This window comes from Vigna unguiculata, chromosome 7 (genome assembly GCF_004118075.2).
Source record: "Vigna unguiculata cultivar IT97K-499-35 chromosome 7, ASM411807v1, whole genome shotgun sequence".
Classification (NCBI taxonomy): Eukaryota; Viridiplantae; Streptophyta; class Magnoliopsida; order Fabales; family Fabaceae; genus Vigna; species Vigna unguiculata.
The window spans coordinates 40,477,759-40,496,588 of record NC_040285.1 but is presented as its reverse complement, the minus strand read 5'-3'; the positions used below and the strand labels follow the sequence as shown (position 1 = coordinate 40,496,588).

Genomic DNA, 18,830 nt, shown 5'->3' with positions numbered 1-18,830 from the left:
AATGTCAAAGGTTCTTCTCTGTCATCAATAAGAAATTAATTCATGTTTTGCCAACATGACATAATATGACTCATAAAATAAAATAAGATGTATGAGTGCTAGAATCATGTAATAAAGAACAAAGTCATAAGTTTAATATCTAAGTATTATAAACAAAAAACTACAATAAAATGTTAGAAAATAATATATTCTGTTGAAACTTATATAGAGTAAAATTAAACCTCATTTAAAAAAATTACAAATGACTTTTATGATATATCATAAAAAAAAATAATCTTCTTCTTTTGTTTAACTTAATAAATAAATAAAAACATATTTAAAACATAAACAATGCTCATAGGTCTTTAATTGGTAGGAGTAAGTAGATTTATACTGGTTCATTAAATTCTTGAAAGGATAGTTTAGTATTCCTTCAACTCTAGAAGTGGATGACTTGAGTGTGAGAAAATTGTTATTACTAATCAATTAATTATTAATTCCCCTTAATGATAAGTCATGGAGTTAGTTGGTAATTATTAAGGTTATGTGCCCTACATAGGAGCATGGAACTTACTAATCTTTCACTAAATTTAACCTATCAAAACTTCTCATTAAATAAAATTAATTTTTTTATTATAAAAAAATATTAAATGATAACCAATTTACTAATAAAAAATAATTAGTTATTATACAGACAAAATTATACATTATTTTATAAATTAAAAATCATTTTTAATTAAAATTATTTTAATTGTTAATAAAAATATATAATTAGTTAGTAAATCAGAGTCTAAATTAATTTTTAACATTAATTATCAAAATTTGAACAATTTATTATTTTAAAATTTTAAATTAATATCTAATAAATATTTGTAAGAATGAAGCAAAAGTAAAAATAAAAGGTAAGAGCACACGTAATTATTTTTCAATAAAATTGGTTATTTATGTATTTTCTATGGTTCTTAATTTATTAATATAGATTTATTTTGTTTTAAATATATGTCAATAAAATAGTTGTTTTTGTTGTTTTATTGAGTCTTTTATATTAATTTACTTTTTTTAAGTTTGAGATTAAAATAAATGATCTTGGGACCTTTGTAAGACTGCAGCAAAATGCAAGAGCCAGCATAATAATCATCTTTTAATACAGTTTGTGATTCTTGCTTGAGATTGAATATTTATTATTTATTTGGTAAAAGTTTGCTTTTGTTTAAAATATATCTCAGTAATGTATATAAAACAAAAGTTTTGTACAAGTTTGTAGCGTAAATCAATATTTTATATTTATATACTGTTAAAAGTAGTGAAAGTTAAGGTACAAAATTAATTCTCTCTTGTAAAGAAAATACAAACAAAGCAATATATTTATAATGAAAAATAATAAAGAAAATTATGAACTTAACTCAATACACATAATATTATAATTAATATAAGATATTGTAACCAATAATATTTTATAACTAATGAACATTTTATATTTATATCATCGATAACTCTCAAACTTATCTAAAAAAGAAATTAAACTTTAAAAGATTTTGGAAAATATTTCCAACGATCAAGATAGAAGAATTTTAAATTTCTTAAAAATATAAAAAATTCAAAATTTCACTCATTTTCATTACTCTCACTCTATGTATGAAGATCGAGTTGAATTGATTCAAACTAAATGGTCAGTCAAGTCAACTTAAACAAAAGAATTCAATTGAATCAACTTGAATCAAAAGTCGAATTGAGTCGTTCAAAGTCAAAAGATGAATCAGGTTAATTCTAATTGAAAGTCAACGGGCGTCTGATTGAAGTTCGAGCCTTATCGACTAAGATCAAAGATCTTTTCAGGTCTTACCAAACCAATCAAACGGAAAGAAGATAAGTATTTTGGAATGGTCAAGATGAGTCGAACTAAATTGAAAATTGAAACGAGTTAATTCAGACTAACAGACAAAAAGGTTTAACCCAAAATTAAGGACAATATATATGACTCAAGAGAAAGGTCAAGTCAATTTCGTTGCACCAAGATTCAAGTCAATTTTAAAAATGATAAGTAAAATTATTCAACATGCAACCATTATAAGAGAAAAACTAATAAAATTGGTGATTTCAAGTACAAAAGATATAACGGACTAGGTGACAATCCTACTGTGAACTTATCATATTCGTTGGTTTTATTTCTTTAATTAATTTCCTTGTTTTTGTTGGTGTATAATGAAATTAATTCATTTTTAACTGTCCTCTTATGGTTACATTTTAAAAATCCAAGTTTATAATGTAAAACATACTACTGTGGAATAAAGATGTACACAAATTACAAAAATTATTAGAACGTCAATTGGAGTGTTTTTATTTTAATTTACTTTTGTGAATCATAATTAAAAGATGTGAATTCCCATAACAACTGAAGTTTTACTGTCCAAATACATATACTTAATTGCAGATTCAGATGAATAAGAAAATAAAAAGAAAATACATTATTTCCTAACATAAAGAGTGAATAATGAAAGTATCTTCTTATTTTGATATCATTAAAAAAATTATAGATTTATTTCAATTAGAGTTAGAAAAGAGCTGAATTCTTTTATACAAAGAATTACAAAATATAATATATATATATATATATATATATAATAACTATATATCAATGTTGGTAATTATCTATTATTCATAATTTGAATGTTATTTTCAATTTTTTATTGTTTTAATATGAACAAGTACATAATTGAGTGATTTTTTTATAATGTAAAAATAAATTAAAATAAAATTTCTAATTAAATATAAAAAATAAAAAATAAAAAGTAAAAAGGCCCGTGCCTCCGCAAGGATCTCGAACTAGTTTCAAACAAAACAAGATACTGCATTTATCCATTTACCATTTGTTTCATTAATTAAATTCAAAATATATTAACCAGAATCCGGTAGGAAACATGATTGTAAATATAGCAAGAAATGAAAATATTAAAATACTAAAATGCAGTTAAGTGAATAAAAAACTTATTTCCTATTAATATTAATATTATTAAGATAATCCTTACAATTTACAAATAATCTACCACAAGCAGAAGCAAGATGATTGTAACGAGACAGCAGTTAGTACATGTGTAATCTAAGGCAAAGTATAAAAGAATTGTTTAACCTGGGTGTCTCTGCATACCCTACACGTCGCCAAATCTCATCGCGTCACAGTCCCATGCAAATCACCACTCCTGTAAAACATTTTCATGTTTTCATGTTAGCAATTATTCGTAATTACTTATTTTAATTAAACCTGCTGTGTACTTTATTCTTAAACAAGGACCAACCTGGTGCCCGCTGTCATGGTTATCTGTTTCTCAAATGAAACTAGCTGTAACAGTGAGGAACTGACATATTTGCTCTTTAAATTTCAATACTCATAAAAATACAATAAAACCATTAAAATGCTAGCATTGGAGACAATAAAAGAATTGTCTTACAATAATATGCATTGCTGAAATAAAACATTTAAATATTATTGACTAAACAGATATAATAAAAAACAATTAATCTTGTTTATATTTTAAAGGAATGCATCTTCAGTCGGTTGTTTTTCCCAATCGAGGCTGAAGGCGGAGATTAATTTTCAGGGAGCGTGGTGTCATCAAGTTGGTCAGAGCAACCATTTTGGGAATGCATCTACATAAAAAAAACGGAAAAGAGGATATATGAGTGGGCAAAATATGAAGACCAGAAGACCGAATAATTGCTTCCAGAATTTACCAAACCTTATCAAGAAATAACACAGCACAACTATCATGAAAACTCAAAAGAAAAAACTAAATTTCCACGCAACAGATGAGTAGCATTGCTTTTAGATATTTGCAGAATTACATCTTCATATCACCAGTTCATTACCATCATGCACAAGCAGAATGTAACTGAGTGCCAAATCAACAATCCAGTATAGAAGTAAGTTCGAAAGCACTAACTTCGAATACGAATAAAACACAAAAACCCCCAAGCGTGTCAATAACAAAATATATTTGAGATTTAAAAGCCTTCGTATTACTCAACGGGGGGAACATTCTTTAAGACGCAATAATATTACAAATAAATTCTATGCAAGTAATTATCAGTGCAGGATCTATAAAACAGGATAACAGGTTCGCACCAAACCAAGAGCTTCTCTTGCAATCCTATGACTGTCTTCGCCACAAACTTTACCAAAGAGAAACATAAGGTGTTGCCTTTGTTCCAGTTTCAAGTGCTTTTCGAGGCCCCGACTAACCATCTCCATTTCAGGCTGCATAGAAATACCACAGTAAGTGCTAGTAGAAAATGGCAAGTCAATACATAAATCATATGCTGCAGATATCTTTCTCTCTACCGAACGCCTCATCCTAATCAGCACGGCACGATAGCACGTGACTTGTCAGAGGATTTTGCTTAGTAATCTTAGGTGTACTGCCAGCGGTTGTTTTAATGGAGTTGTCATTTCATACATTTATAGATAGAGAATATTTGTTCCACTTCTTAATTTATTTTCGTCCAGTGTATTCTGTTTACTCTATAGTTGGGGGATTTCTTATCCTTTCCCTCCCCGTACTTTCCCCTTTTTTTTCCTAATAAAGAATTCAAAAATGATAACCGAATCCAATGATTGGTTATTTGGTACTTGTGCCCTTAAATTCTCCCTACAAATTATTCATTCTTCATTAATGCAAATATTAAGAATTAACAGGGGAATTAAGTTCAGTGAAATAAAAAAAAAAAAACACGATGAAAATATCAAATATCTATACAGAATACTACATACAAATGCCACTTGTCTCCAGTTTTAAGTTGAGTGACTTTTCACTCAAATTTTAAAAACTAATCCCACAAATTATCAGACAACTTTTTATATCTTTAAATTGGGTCCTCACTCACGAGTTAACTCTGAATTACTTAACAATGATTAAGAGTTGGTTCTCACACCACACGACCCTCCTTCAATGGTCTAGCAGCTAAGATGGTCCTCAACTTTAAGAATAAACTTAATACCTACTACAGGAGAATCTCTTGCATATAAGTTGTTCATCCAAGGAAGTGGGGAACTTTAATGGGAAAAAATGCAAATTATTATTGAAGATACATACTGACGACTCCTCAGGAGGAAATATTCGTAGAAGAAGGCATATCTTTGACAGTTCCACCATAGCCTCAACCTGCTTGCCTTGCATTTCCAGAGCCTGTAATTGAAAACAATAACAAAACATGAATTTAAAAGTGCATTCCAGAGGGAAAAAAACATTTTTTTTAGAGAACAAGAGGTCAACTATGAACTTTATGAAAAAGTGACATCTGAATGAAGCGAGAATTTCAGGCATTAAGTTACAATACTTCAAAGTTCGTCACTCAATTTTAAGACCTCCAAATAGATTCTACATGCATGCAAACCAGTGACCACCAAAGAGAAGTTAACAGGCACAATGGTCATGTCTAATGGCGTGAAGTTCTAATATATTCATAAAAGATTTATATAAAGAACAGTTACTATAAAAAACTATTTTAACTGAAAATATAACTGCCCTCACTAATGTTTGTTCCAAAAAAAATGTAATTTTGAAAACCCCAAATGCTTAAACGCAATATTACCATATCACTCGATTTAGAGTAAGAAAATTACCCAAGCCTGTAGAAGACAGGAGCGTGTGCGTGCAGCAACAGCGGCAGACACAATTGTTGCAGCACGAACATTTTGAAGGCCAATATTTTCAGCAAACCCAGCAAGGAAATGCGAAGCATCCTCACCATTAATATCAATTGAAGTAGAGTAAGATGGTGCCCTGAATAGAAACAGAGTGATCGCCAACAAATTTCACAAAAATAGGAGACAGCATGATTAACAGATGCCGTTTGGCAGTGAACAAAGAGATAGACAAGAATGCAGGGTTAATAATGTCACACCTGCTGCACACATTTAAAACAAAGTTAACAGATGCTCGATACAAGTTGTCCCGGACATTTGTTGGTTCAACAGACACTTGCACACCAGAAGTTCTGCACAGTTGACGTAACTGTTCATGTGTGTGGGCAACAAACATTTTAAGTGTTATCAGAAGAGACACAAACTGATTCCCTTTTATTATAGAATTTTTTTATTATAAGCACTCATTTATAAAAAAAAAAATCAGAAACCATCAGTGCTTATTTTTTATTAAAATAATGACAACAATCACAATACAACTATGTTACCATATCCCAACACAACACAACTCATTATATACATTTGATAATTAGTAAATCCCCTGGAGAGAAAAAAAAGTTGGAAAAGAACTCACTTGAATTATATCACTCTCCATGATGTCATTCCCGGCCAATCTACTGTTTGTAATTGCTGGAAATCAAGTGGGTGAGTAGCAACTTGTTATAAAGGATGGCAAAACACTAGAGAAATTATTAAATGTGTATCTATACCTACAAAAAAGCACATGAGCAGAATCATTATTTATCCCGAGATTGGAACACTAAGAAGTAGGACGAACAAACCACATTATAGTTGCTTTCAACAAATTATATTACCGTTAAACAATGCATTTCGATTAACAGGAATTGAAGATAAATGCTTATGGCCCCCGTTAAAGGGAGCCACTACGTCAGCAACTTCTATGATAATAAGAAGCTGAAATAGAATTTTATTCCATGTTACTATAATTAATTAAATGCACTGACTAAAAAAGAGAGATGACATCTCAAATTCTCAGCCTCAAACAAACAACTTTACCTTGTTTCATGTAATCTTTCTATGCTTCTTTTCCAAGGAAAATAAAAAGATAAATGAGTAAAAAGAGAAAACAAACCTCGAACCACTCTGTAAGCCTCTCTCTTGTATTCCTCCTGTTCACCCGCGTCAAAAACATAGCCGTTGGCATTGACAACGGTAGGCCACCATTCGGGCAATTTTCTTTGAAACCGAACCTTATTCTTCGCGGAGCGCTTGACAGAGTCCCGAACCGTGGGCGATAACGGATTCGAATTGCTCGTCTGGCCCAACGCAACAACCACCTCTTTTCCGCCGAGACTCCGGTCCCTCCGCACCACAAGAGGCCTATTGTAAGACGCGTTACGACGCCACGACGAAAACCTAGAAATCAATTGGGCCAAAACGCCGAAAACGGAAAACGTGACCAAGGTCAAAGCCGCCGAAGTACCGAGGAAATGCACCGTGGAAGGGCGGCAAGAAACGACGAGTCTGCGGTTGTGGTCGAGCGTAAAGAGGGTTTGCAAATCGAGGTAAGCATCTCTTCCGGAAAGTATGAATCGGCGAATGTCAGATTGTAAAGCGGTCAGGGGAGTGAGGTCAATGACGGCTTCGAACTTGTGTTCGGATGAGTAGGAGGTGGAGGTGGTGGCGGGGAGGGAGACCTTGTTGTGGCGTCTGCGGCTGCGGCTCCGGCGGCGGAAGGAGGAACAGACGACGGTGAGGCGGCAGAGGCGACGGCATGGGTAGGGTGGAGGGAATTGGGAGGGAAGAGTACATGTGCTGACGGAAAACATATAGCTACTTTGTCTTTTCCTAACACAACAAAACAACTCTTCATCCTCCCTCCTCTACCTTTATTTATACTTTCCTCAAAACCATAGGCCCAAGCCCAAGATGTAAAAACCAACGACCGGATCAGCCGTCTCTATATCCGTTAATTTCGCAGTCTTATATACACCATGTATGTAGGCAAGCAATTTTAATTCTAATTAACTAGAATTAGAATTTGCAAAATCTTTTGATCTCCACTGATAATACTTACTTTCTAATTAATTTTATATACTTGCATCAGAAAGTGAAGTACAACAACTGTTTATTCACGTCATTTAGACTTACAAGATTAGATTTATAAACAAAATCTCACTAAAATTATCTATAATTTGTCTCGTGCTTCTCTTAACTTTAATTAATGTTTTCCCTCCTTAAAAAAATTATTAAATTTCGATTTTGTCGTGCCAATATACATATTCGCACCAAAAGAATATAAAAGCAGAAAGTAATATAAAAAAAAAAAATCATACTATAAAACACTGTAAAGTTATAGCCATAGCACGAGTCTCATCGGCTATATATCCCAATTCCAAAAACAGAACGTGTCATAACAGAGTTATAGAGTGGTTATTCAGTTCTCAGATTGTCCAAAATATCTCCCCGAAATTGTAGCCAATATATTCAACATTACAACCTCGTCATCAAGGGCAACCTTTCCGGCACGGATGCTAGCACACCTTCGCAGCAGACTCCTGAGAGCAGCACAGGTGTCTGCGTATAGTGGAGTATCAACTGTTGCACAGAGAGCAAAAAGCCACATGCAATCATCTCTAGTAACAGTGTCTGCAGCCTCTAGTAAGCGAATCCGTTTCAGCAGAGTTTTTACCCGGGTTACAGAGTCCATTGCTAAGATTGCAGAAAGCAAAGGAGAACTGGGGGAGCTGCTGCTTGTTTTATCAACTGAAGTTTTCGATTCAGTATTCTCTGGAGACACCGTTCTGTCCTTATCCTCAGCGGTCAAGTTAGCGGATGCATTATTTGTCTTGCCAAGTAAGACATCCTTGTTCATAACACCAGAAAACTCTCCACAATCATTCCCAACTAACTGCGAGTGATGAACACCAAGGTTTCCATCGAGGCATGAGAGATTCTGGAAAAAAGGTTGGGAAATAATGAGAGCACAATGTGATATAAAAAAATTTAAAGGACTTCAAATACATCCTGTTGCAGTTAAGAACTCCAAATGGGTCAAAGAAGTGGTGCAGGAATAGCACAACTCTTGACCCCTGGTCATTTCAAATAAAAAGAAAAATGAGGAAAAATTAAGGCCCGTGCAATTCATGATGAACTTACCGTTCTCAGTGTTGAAAATTCAGCAAGAAAGACATCCTCCCACTGTTTCAATGGCAACAGATGATCTGGACACTTGGCAATATCAGGAATCTTGGGCATGTAAGGACTCTGTTCCTGGTTAAATTTGCCTCTATCAAGTTTTGCAATCTTTACTTTTGGAATATGATCTGCCTCCCACCTGCTCAAGAAAACAATATACAGATTAACAACCACGTTTTTTTCACTACAGCGTCATCATTTAACAGACCAAAGATATAGAGCTTCTCTAACTTCTAACAACATTGAGAAAGAATAACAGAAAGCAGAGAGAAACTATCACAAAGGGAAAAAAAAATTATGCTGCTGACAGTTATCACTATACCTGACACGCCTAAGATATTCCCATCCATCTTCTGGTGGACCAGAATCAAAATTAGGTTCTCCATCAACCAAAAAGGCAGGCCTTTGGATGCTAGCATAATCATCATCACTATCATCATCTTCAACACACTCTTCTACAATCGAGGCCCCATCCTCAGTTGTAGAAGAGTGTGACGTAATATTTTCACTACTTCCCATGTGTTGTAATTCACCATCCCTACTTTCACAATAAACTGCACCTGAAAGCAATTACAAAAACTCAGTACCAGCACTGACAATTTGCTAATAATTTTATTAAGGGTTAAAAAGGAATAAATATACAGTTTAGAGTCTGTAAATGCAACAATGATCAAATAAAGAAAGTATGTTCTTCTCATCTAGAACACGACGTGGGCAAGAAATTAAAGTTCGTGTTGAAAGATCAACAATGTACTTGTCAACATACAACAAAGTAAAAATGAAGTAAAACAACAAAGCATCGTCATTACGGCATGACCAAAGTAATTATTCAAATCTACAATCAGACTACTGCACAAGACTTTTCCTATACAATCTTTACACAAGAAACCATGCACTGAAGTCAGTGCCTAATCAGAACATAGTCTACAGTCAACTAATGTTGCATATTAGATATGTTCCAGGTTCCTTCTGCTCATTCTTCAATGTACAAAGACATTCATATATCTCCATCTTCCGTTCGTAGCAGCCACACCTGTCCATCACAGAAATTGAAAACATCAAATTGACACAATATGAATTACAAAAATCGGAGCAATAATGTTTTGCACAGTTTCCCCAGAAAGAAATGCTTGTACTTTGCAGAAAAAATCATTTTATACCAACGCCCCCTACCACCAAAAAAGTAAAGAAATCTCATTGATAAAAAATAAAACTCGGACGCCATTGAAACCACAGTGAAAAGAAATTTGAAATATAATGCAATGACATAATCAACAAAAACCCAGACTTATCCTACTGTGTGAGGATATACAACTGAAGTCAAATTTTTAAAACATAAAACTTATACAAGTTGTCCGTTGAAACTTACAATCAAAGTCAAAATTTCAAAACCTAACATTTATACAAGAATCCATTAAAAACTCCAACAGAAAAACCGGAGAAGAGAAAAAGTATAAAAATGGGGGGAAATGGCAATTATAAAATGATGGATGCAGTTACACCATGAAGTGATGAACGGTAGAAGCAAATTCGACGAAACATTACTCTACTAATTGTCAAGTGAACAACAGCAAGGAAAAGCAACTTCACCACCAAATCACAAGGTACAAGCAAGAAGCAGTCAACAGTGAGGATTCCGGGTCAAACAAAACACCGACACAACAGAGAACCAACAAATATTTAAATTACAACAATTTCAGAACATTATTATCGATAAACAAACAGAACACGAATCCTGCAACCACTAAATAATTGTTCCGTAAAAAGACAACTAAAACGAAGAGCCGCATATTCACATAAAGATTCCGTTTCTTGAATTCCGAAACAACGAAACCGAAAAAAAAAGAATGAAAGAAAGAAAGAACGACTTACTGAGGATAGGTTTGTTGTGCGGAAGAGGAGTGGAAGCTAAAGTGTCGTACTCGCTGGCCACCGTGCTTTGAAACGCAGCGTGTATTGCTTTCCAGAATTTACGCTGTTGTGTTAGGTTGACGAATCTCAGAGCCTCCAACTCCTTCCGCGAATACTTATTATTCCCATTCTTGAGCGTGGACTTCAATTTGGGCCTCTCTTCGATCTTCCTCAGACCGTGACCGATGTTGCTGTTGTTGTTCTTGGGTCCTCCTCTTCTTCTTGAAGAGGGTTGTTGCCTTGGTCCTCCGTTCTTGACGACGGAGTCCAGCAGCGCCGTCTCGTCGATGACCTCGATCCCTAACGCTAAGGAAGCAGGAAGCGCCGTTACCGTTTTGACACCGGCGTCTTTGGGCGCCAACGCAGATTCGAGCTCCTCCAGCAATCGCTTCTTCTTCATTTCGAGTTCAGCGGATTCAAGAACGGGTTGTTCTTGGGAATCTGAAGCATCACCCATCGCAATTCAAATCTTCCACTGCGCTTTCTCTTTCGCACACACCAAGTTAGGGCGAAAGCCTTTGCACACTTCAACTTATAGCCATCTCCTGAATACGTTTTTTTTTTTTTTTCTTTCTGAAGCTAACGGTACGGCGCAGTCAATTTCACTTCCGAAAATATTGTTTTAACTTTCGGCCCAACAAACTCTCACTTCCCCATTTTTATAAATTAATCTAAATTTTACGTATTTGTTTTGTACTTATACGTATGTATATGTATTAGTATTAGTATTAGTCTGACTCTACGGAACTTGTTTATATAATAAGTCAACGTGTATAAATACTATAAATTCATTTAACTAGATAGTGGAGAGATTGGATTGGATAAAGATATTAAGTTGGATTTTCTCTGCAATTAGATTAAGTTTAGCATAACTCAAAACCTATACATAAAAATAAATTAAATAAAAATACAACAAAATGAACAAATTCAAAAGACCACCAAAAGAACAAGATAAAAAAATGAATTCAAACCAATTAGGAAAAAACAGTGTTAAATGAAGAGAATGGTTTATGAAACAAAGAGAAAGAAAGTGTTGCAGAGGTACGGTGAACACAGTGTTAAAAATAGTAATAGTTGTTGGGTCGATAAAAATTAGACATTAGTGACAAAAATTGGAAAGTTTATGAAAAAAATCCGCATTGTAAATTGAAGTTAATGTGTAAAATAATGATTTCACATATTCTCTGTCTCACATTTTTGTTGTTGGTATTTTTATTTTGTTTTTGTAGTTTTGGTGTGCTATGGGTCTTAATAAATTTAATCATCAATATTATTATAATTTATTGCAAAATCAATCATTTATATCAATGAAAATTATGAAAAATTTATTCTTTTTTCTTTTCATCCGATGTACATTTGTCTACCTCCAATCAAATTGAATTACTATTCAGACTAAAGAATATTCAAGTTGATGGAAAATAGTGAAAATTATCTCAGAAAACATTCTTTATTACTCTTGGTGTTAAATGAAGTAATACTAATTCAATCATGATGGAATGTGCTAAAAGGATCCAATTATTGAAAACATATATCACAATCACAATGTATTCATAAAGAGGACAATTAGTCAACTAAAATCTTAATAGAGCAAACATCACTATCTAGTTCAAAAGTTTACCCTATGTTACAGACAAAACCTCAGTAATTAAAGACAAACAATTATCATGTCATTCATACTTAAGATTTTCAAAAACGATTCTAAAGGAAAAGATATTGAATTTTAACATTTTTAGTTATAGTTGATAAATGAATCAAAATAACACTAAACATCCATTATTTCTTTTTTCAAAAAGATTCAATTTTCCTTCTTTACAAAGATTTCCAAAAATTATTTTTTGGATATATACTCCTTATTTTCTAATCTAGAGACTATTAAGTTGATGAATATAGGACAAAGTATAACTAAAAGAAAATGTAGATATAAGTGCCGATATTCCTATTAATATAAAATTTAAAGAACTTCTCGAATTAAATAAATACGGCAAAAAGTTACTTAAATATAAAATCCAAGTGAAAAACAAAACCCCACTTGTAATTATATTAGACAAAAATGATGGTATTAAATATAACAGAAGTGAGTGCTATCTATTTTTTATCATCTTTATATTTAATTAAATGTTATGTAATTAACATTATGTTTTAATAAAAATATTATGTTTTATCAATGTTAATATTTAATTATTTTTCACAAAAAAAAAAAAAAGTAATTAGCTTTTAATGAATTCACTTTGATAAATGTTACTGCATATACCATACTCAAATCAAAATAAAGAAATACAAATAAGTTGCTTAGAAATTTTGAAAACCCATTCTATTGAAACTGGCATGGGAATATTAGAAGAAAAGATTCATAATACGTTACCACACCGCAGAACAAGAAAAAAAATAGATAGAAGAAGAAGTGATGGGTTTTCAAGACATGTATCAGCTCAGTTTGATAGCAAGAAACAAATAAAGAATATGGGGGCATTAACGTTAACTGACAAACAACATTACCCACAGATATGCACCACGCAACCCAAACCTATGTGGCATCATGGCTCTATATATGTCAGCAGACTCGGCACAACAAGTGCGACGCCATAAATACATGGAATTTAACAATGACATGAAACGAGCCAATTAAATCCTACACATCCAATCTCAAACAAAAATAAAAATATAGATATATCTGCAGTATTTGATGAAATCTGGAGATAATTGAATCGAGCTGTGCAGAAGATGCAGAAACCAAAGTGAACCATTTCATTTGCTTTAACTTTCTGGAGCAGGAGCAGGAGTCTTCAGAAGTGGTTGGAGTGCTTTAACAACAATGCTCATATTCGGCCTAAACTCAGCTTCATACTGCACGCACAGTGCTGCAACAGCTGCAAGCTGCATGGTCAACGATAAGTAGTGTTAATGTCGGAATCAAATCGAGGATCCAGGCACCAGAACTTTATTCATGAGTCAATAAATAATCTCTGCACGCACATGAGCGTGTGCAAGTAGCGGGAGAGTGAAAGAGAAACAGATACCTTAGCAACTCCTTTAGGGGGGTATTCTCCCTTCAGTTTTGGGTCAACGCACTGTTTCACTTTATCTTCACTCAATCGTGGAGTAGCCTACAAAAACACCATGTCAACAAGACCATCAATCAAATGCATGCAGAGACAAGGTATAGATTTAAGCAGGAGCACTGACCCATGTGACAAGACTCTGCTGTCCTCGAGGCATGGTGTGGTCAACAGGTTTTCTTCCAGTAAGAAGCTCAAGAAGAACAACACCAAAACTATAGACATCGCTTTTTTGAGTCAACTGCCCAGTCATTGCATATCTGTAAAGTTTTGGCAACACAGAAGCTAAGAATCGATAAAACCAGATAAAATTTCAAAGGAGGCAAAAGAACCGAGATGACCAACAATAGATTAAAGATGAAAAACTTAGCTAAGCAGCCAAAAATATTAATTGTTTTTCAAAGTTTCTCATTAAGTGGACCAGAGTCCAAAACAAAACAAACCATATATACTAATAGAAATGATGAACAAAATACTTCGTTCAACAACATGCTGGGTTAGATTGTAGGGGTATTCATCATATTTCAACAGTGAATATAATGCTCAGAGACAACATAAGCACAATCAGACTCTAAAATAAATGTCAATAAAGACCTTTCAAGGTAAGCTGAATCAAGAAAACGAGATACACTGCTTATATTTCCTTTATATCAATTTAATTTCAAGCAAATTTAAGTCAATCGTGGAAGAAAAAACTGGTTCACGTCAGAAGCCAGTATGCACTCCTCTTACAACAACTTAACAAATCAATACTTGCAGGTTTATCATCAGGTAAAATTGAAAGATTGCACATTTGAATTCATACAAAAATGGAAAGGGAAACAAGGTTAAGAAACCGTCAACAAATTTATCAGACGACTACAAGAGGAATTATTCAATGTCAAATTCCACTTTATACGGTGTGTTTGGATTTCGTTGGGAACATCCAAACCAACTTTCAGTTTCGTTGAATACTGTGCCAACATACTTGGTACTTTTTTTCAAATTTTGTCAGAAGAAAATTCATCTCAAGCCCCAGTTGACTTAAAAGATACGAGTTATTTTGCAACTTTAGTTGATTTTCAACTCGAATTGATTTTCTAACTGAAATCCAAGCACACAAATAATCCTCAGTAATAAATCATGAAAGCTTATGTAAAAAGACAACGCCACAGGCAGCACTAGAAGTGTAAACATATAAAAAGGTTTCTTTATAGTACAGGATAGCATGCATATGAATTCAAAGGAAATACGAAAGCAAATATAGATACAAAATGAACAGCTAGCAGGTTCTCGAAGCTTACTCTGGAGCATGATAACCAAAAGTTCCCAATACACGAGTTGAATGAAGGCGTGCAGCCATGTCAGGGGCCTGATTGGAGAGGTTAAAGTCAGCTATCTTAGCCTTGTAGTCTTCAAAGATTAGCACATTACTTGATCTGATATCCCTGTGTATAATTGGTGGCTGAACTTTCTCATGTAAATACTCCAATCCCCTGGCCGCATCAACTGCGATTCTAACTCGCTGGATCCAATCAAGTGTTGGCCCTGGTTGTGCACCTTGAACTCCCTTTCTACCTGTAGCAGAAAGACAAACAATATCATCGACAGAACTAAATGAATATGAAATACAAGTTAAGATGGGACATCAAGATACATACCGTGCAATATGTCATGAAGAGAGCCCATAGTAGCAAACTCATATGCAAGCACACGGAGATTTCCTTCAACACAGTACCCGTGCAACTCAACAAAATTATCATTCTTCAATCTTGAGACCATGGAAACCTGAAATAGCAAACATTGAATGAGAGAAGACTAATAAATTGAAAAAAGAATCTAGAATCCAACATACTTGCAGTGTATAAATTATAACAGTTGGTTTAGCCTAGTTGGCAGGAGAGACATGCCTGGGTCAAAAACTCGTTATTTGATTCGGGTTCAGATGAAACATCAAGCTTTTTCACAGCCACTGCTTTTCCATTGTTTAAGGTTGCGTAATACACCCTTCCATACGATCCTTCACCGATTAATGCCTTCGAACCAAAGTTGTCAGTCTTTTCCTTCAGCTCATCTAAAGATAGGGCTGGAGCTTCAATAGGCGGTGGTGCCTTTTGTGTTTCAGGCTTGACAGGAGCTGACACCTTTGAGCCTTTTTGGTTGCCTGGAGCAATAATAATTGAAACGAGTAATCATTACAAGGAAATGAGCCAATGATCTAATATGGTGAACTACGGGTAGTAAAATCGTGATCTAGTGATTGTCGAAGCATCTGACTGAAGTCATCATTATATATCGGATAGTAATACTAATAGCAGCTAACTCTAAAAGCGCTGGCGGGAAGGGGGATGATACCTAATTTAAATATTATAATACAAGCTACATTAATATAATACTACAATCACGGGGGATGATACCTAATTTAATTATTATAATACAAGGCTACATTAATATAACCCAATCACCGAAGATCAAAGAAATTTATCATAAATAACGAACCACAATTTACACACACAAGCACCGTCAATTTTGGAGCACTGTGAACATAGTAAATGGGAGGAGATGGTGAAATCAATAGAAAAATAACATAACAGAATAGACTAAAAAAATAGAAGAATGTTGACTGTTTGGGAGGTCAAAAAGGAGGAAGAAAAAAAATGATAATAAGAAGTGTAAAGGAAACAGAGGTCAAACCAGAAGTAACATTTTGTAGAAGGTCATGGTAGAAGGGTTTAACATCAATTACGTTTTTAAAGCAAAAATAAATAAAAATATTAGAACATGAGGGAAAGATCAAAGTTTGCCCAAAAATTCCCCAAACACAATGTTTAATTTTCTGTAAAATTGGGTTTTTGAAGCCTGTATCACGGCAGAGAACAGTTATACGGAAAAAGCCGCTGGTGTCGCCTATATGAATGCGAAAATCGCTACCCTAGGGCACACCGTTGGCTACTACCAAAAAAGCAATGAAAAAGATCAAAGGAAAATAAAATGGAAGCTAAAAGTTTAAGTGACTAGGGTAAAGAAATAAGCCAAAGATATTCCTGAAGGAAAAATTATGAGCCTTTGGGTATCTAAATGGTAAGTCTAACCGTAAGTCAAAATCTTACTAGAATACACAAAATTAAATAATATATAAAAATAAAAATCTATAACACCATTATTTTAAGATTTTAGTCTTTTAAGATTTTAATTTAAGACTAAAGTTATATATATATATATATATATATATATATATATATATATATATATATATATAGAAAGCACAATAAGGCAATGATTGTAATCAAACCATATGAAAAAATTATAAACCCATCATAAACTCACTGTCTCCATAATTCCTTGGGCTCTTCAGGTGTTCATTCTCGTTCGATGGGTAAGACTCCTCCACCTGACAAGTGCAACAAAGCCACCGACGCATCCTTGTCCTCTTCCTCAAAAATAGATCGTCTTGATAAGTTGTATTCCCCTGGCGGACAAAGTAATCAGGAGGAGACGCATGTGCCTGCATATATAGTCACAGCAAGAACCATAAATATCCCAAACGTGACGTCATAAGTGAAAAACAAGAAACTCTGAAAACAGGTGTACAAATAAATAAACAAATAAATTTAAGATATTTAAGCGTTAAAAAGTAACAGTGCCTCATCGCCAGCTATTCGATCACACCATAAAAATTAACGACCAGTGACAAATGAACCGGGGCACCAAAACCATGAATTTTCAAAAATCAGACAAGTCCCATTTATCACACGCGATGCCCGAACAACTCAAAACTCAATGCCCGAGAGAAAAAAAAAAAAAAAAACTCGCGCCCTGCGTTCTGCCATGACCATGAGCATGAGCATGAGCATGATCTGGTGAATGGTGCATCGCCTTTAAAAATCGCAAATCGGAAAATAAAAATTACAGAGGCAGATATGTTGAATTGGAGAGGTAATTGCCCCTGAAAATGGAAGCGGTGGGTGAGAGAATTGCAGTGAAAAAATGGAAAGGGAATTCTCACCAAATGAGCAGGACGGTGGTGGTAGTCTCTGCGGTCCATCAAAGAGGGGAACAATTGAAAGAGAAAAAGGAAATTATAGACGAATCCAAAAAAGGAATGGCGGATTAGAAGCCAAATCGGATTCGCGTAAGCGCAGAACACCCGAAGAGGCCCAAAAAATGAAGAATCGAAGAAGGAAAGAGAGGGAAATAAGAGAAAGGGGAAAGAAACCAAAATTAGGCATGCAAGGGAAGAGTAGCGAAATTAGAGGTGAAAGGAACGGGAGAGAGAGAATTTACCTTAAAGATTATACGATTTCAAGTGAGATGAGAGGAGATTGAGAGGCTTCGTCTCTAATGTCTTAGGGTTTGTTTGTGCCAACCCAAGCAACGAATAATAAACAGATTCAGACCCAAGAAGAGAGAGAAAACCTTCTCCTCTGTTCTTTTTATTATTTCTTTTTATTTCATAATAATTTTTTATTTTACAATTCGAGACATCCACCCAAACAACGCGCAAAAAACCCTTTTTTTCATTCCCCACCCAATCATTTATTAACTTTAACAACCACTAATAATAATTTATACCATCAAATCTGTTTTATATGCTTAGTTTTATGCATAAACATTTCCGATTAGTTGGCTTTTACACTTGCAATAATTATTAACCTTCGTTATAAAACACATTTACTAAAATCTTTGACTTTTAAATGTTGATTTAAAAATGAAATTATGCACTTTTGATTTCTTGACTTGGTAGGAAAGAAAATGAATGATGAGAGGAGAAGGTATCTCTGTAGCCAACTGTTACTCTTTCTATTTTTAGTTTTTAATTTTCTAATTTTTTTATTGTGTGAGAATGAGACCTTTTCTTTAATTTACCATTATTTTAGGCAATTATTATTATTATTTTTTTAATATTGGTGTCGACCGTTGTAATCATGGCCTGAATAAATTTGGAGCACATGCTTTTCGATTTTCTTATATGGAAGGAGAATCTGTTCAACTAAACCACTGAAATAACGGCTATATTTTTTCCTTTCAAGTTAAGTCATTGTTATCTA

General features: G+C 33.8%; 3 protein-coding genes across 4 annotated transcripts; all 3 read right to left on the bottom strand.

Annotated features, from left to right (window-relative positions):
- Positions 1-3,283: 3,283 nt before the first annotated feature.
- Positions 3,284-7,552, bottom strand: LOC114190817. Its single transcript, XM_028079866.1, has 7 exons — positions 6,771-7,552; positions 6,252-6,307; positions 5,878-5,987; positions 5,597-5,756; positions 5,067-5,159; positions 4,100-4,231; positions 3,284-3,624 (listed from the first exon to the last, which is right to left on the bottom strand). The coding sequence occupies exons 1-7, from the start codon at positions 7,465-7,467 to the stop codon at positions 3,565-3,567; spliced, it is 1,308 nt and encodes a 435-aa protein (XP_027935667.1). The 5' UTR covers positions 7,468-7,552; the 3' UTR covers positions 3,284-3,564.
- Positions 7,553-7,946: 394 nt separating this feature from the next.
- Positions 7,947-11,353, bottom strand: LOC114190816 (gem-associated protein 2-like). The gene is made up of 4 exons (XM_028079865.1): positions 10,709-11,353; positions 9,159-9,396; positions 8,798-8,975; positions 7,947-8,594 (listed from the first exon to the last, which is right to left on the bottom strand). Exons 1-4 carry the CDS (start codon positions 11,202-11,204, stop codon positions 8,076-8,078), a joined length of 1,431 nt encoding a protein of 476 aa, XP_027935666.1. The 5' UTR covers positions 11,205-11,353; the 3' UTR covers positions 7,947-8,075.
- Positions 11,354-13,118: 1,765 nt separating this feature from the next.
- Positions 13,119-18,240, bottom strand: LOC114191823 (PTI1-like tyrosine-protein kinase 3). 2 transcript variants are annotated; one of them, XM_028081233.1, is made up of 9 exons: positions 18,067-18,197; positions 17,789-17,816; positions 17,110-17,287; positions 15,693-15,946; positions 15,444-15,570; positions 15,087-15,360; positions 13,931-14,063; positions 13,765-13,851; positions 13,119-13,621 (listed from the first exon to the last, which is right to left on the bottom strand). In XM_028081233.1, exons 3-9 carry the CDS (start codon positions 17,201-17,203, stop codon positions 13,502-13,504), a joined length of 1,089 nt encoding a protein of 362 aa, XP_027937034.1. In that variant the 5' UTR covers positions 17,204-17,287; positions 17,789-17,816; positions 18,067-18,197; the 3' UTR covers positions 13,119-13,501. The 2 variants fall into 2 exon arrangements, with proteins under 2 accessions (XP_027937034.1, XP_027937033.1); XM_028081232.1 differs by lacking the exon at positions 17,789-17,816 and having other exon boundaries at positions 18,067-18,240.
- Between the last annotated feature and the right edge of the window lie 590 nt (positions 18,241-18,830).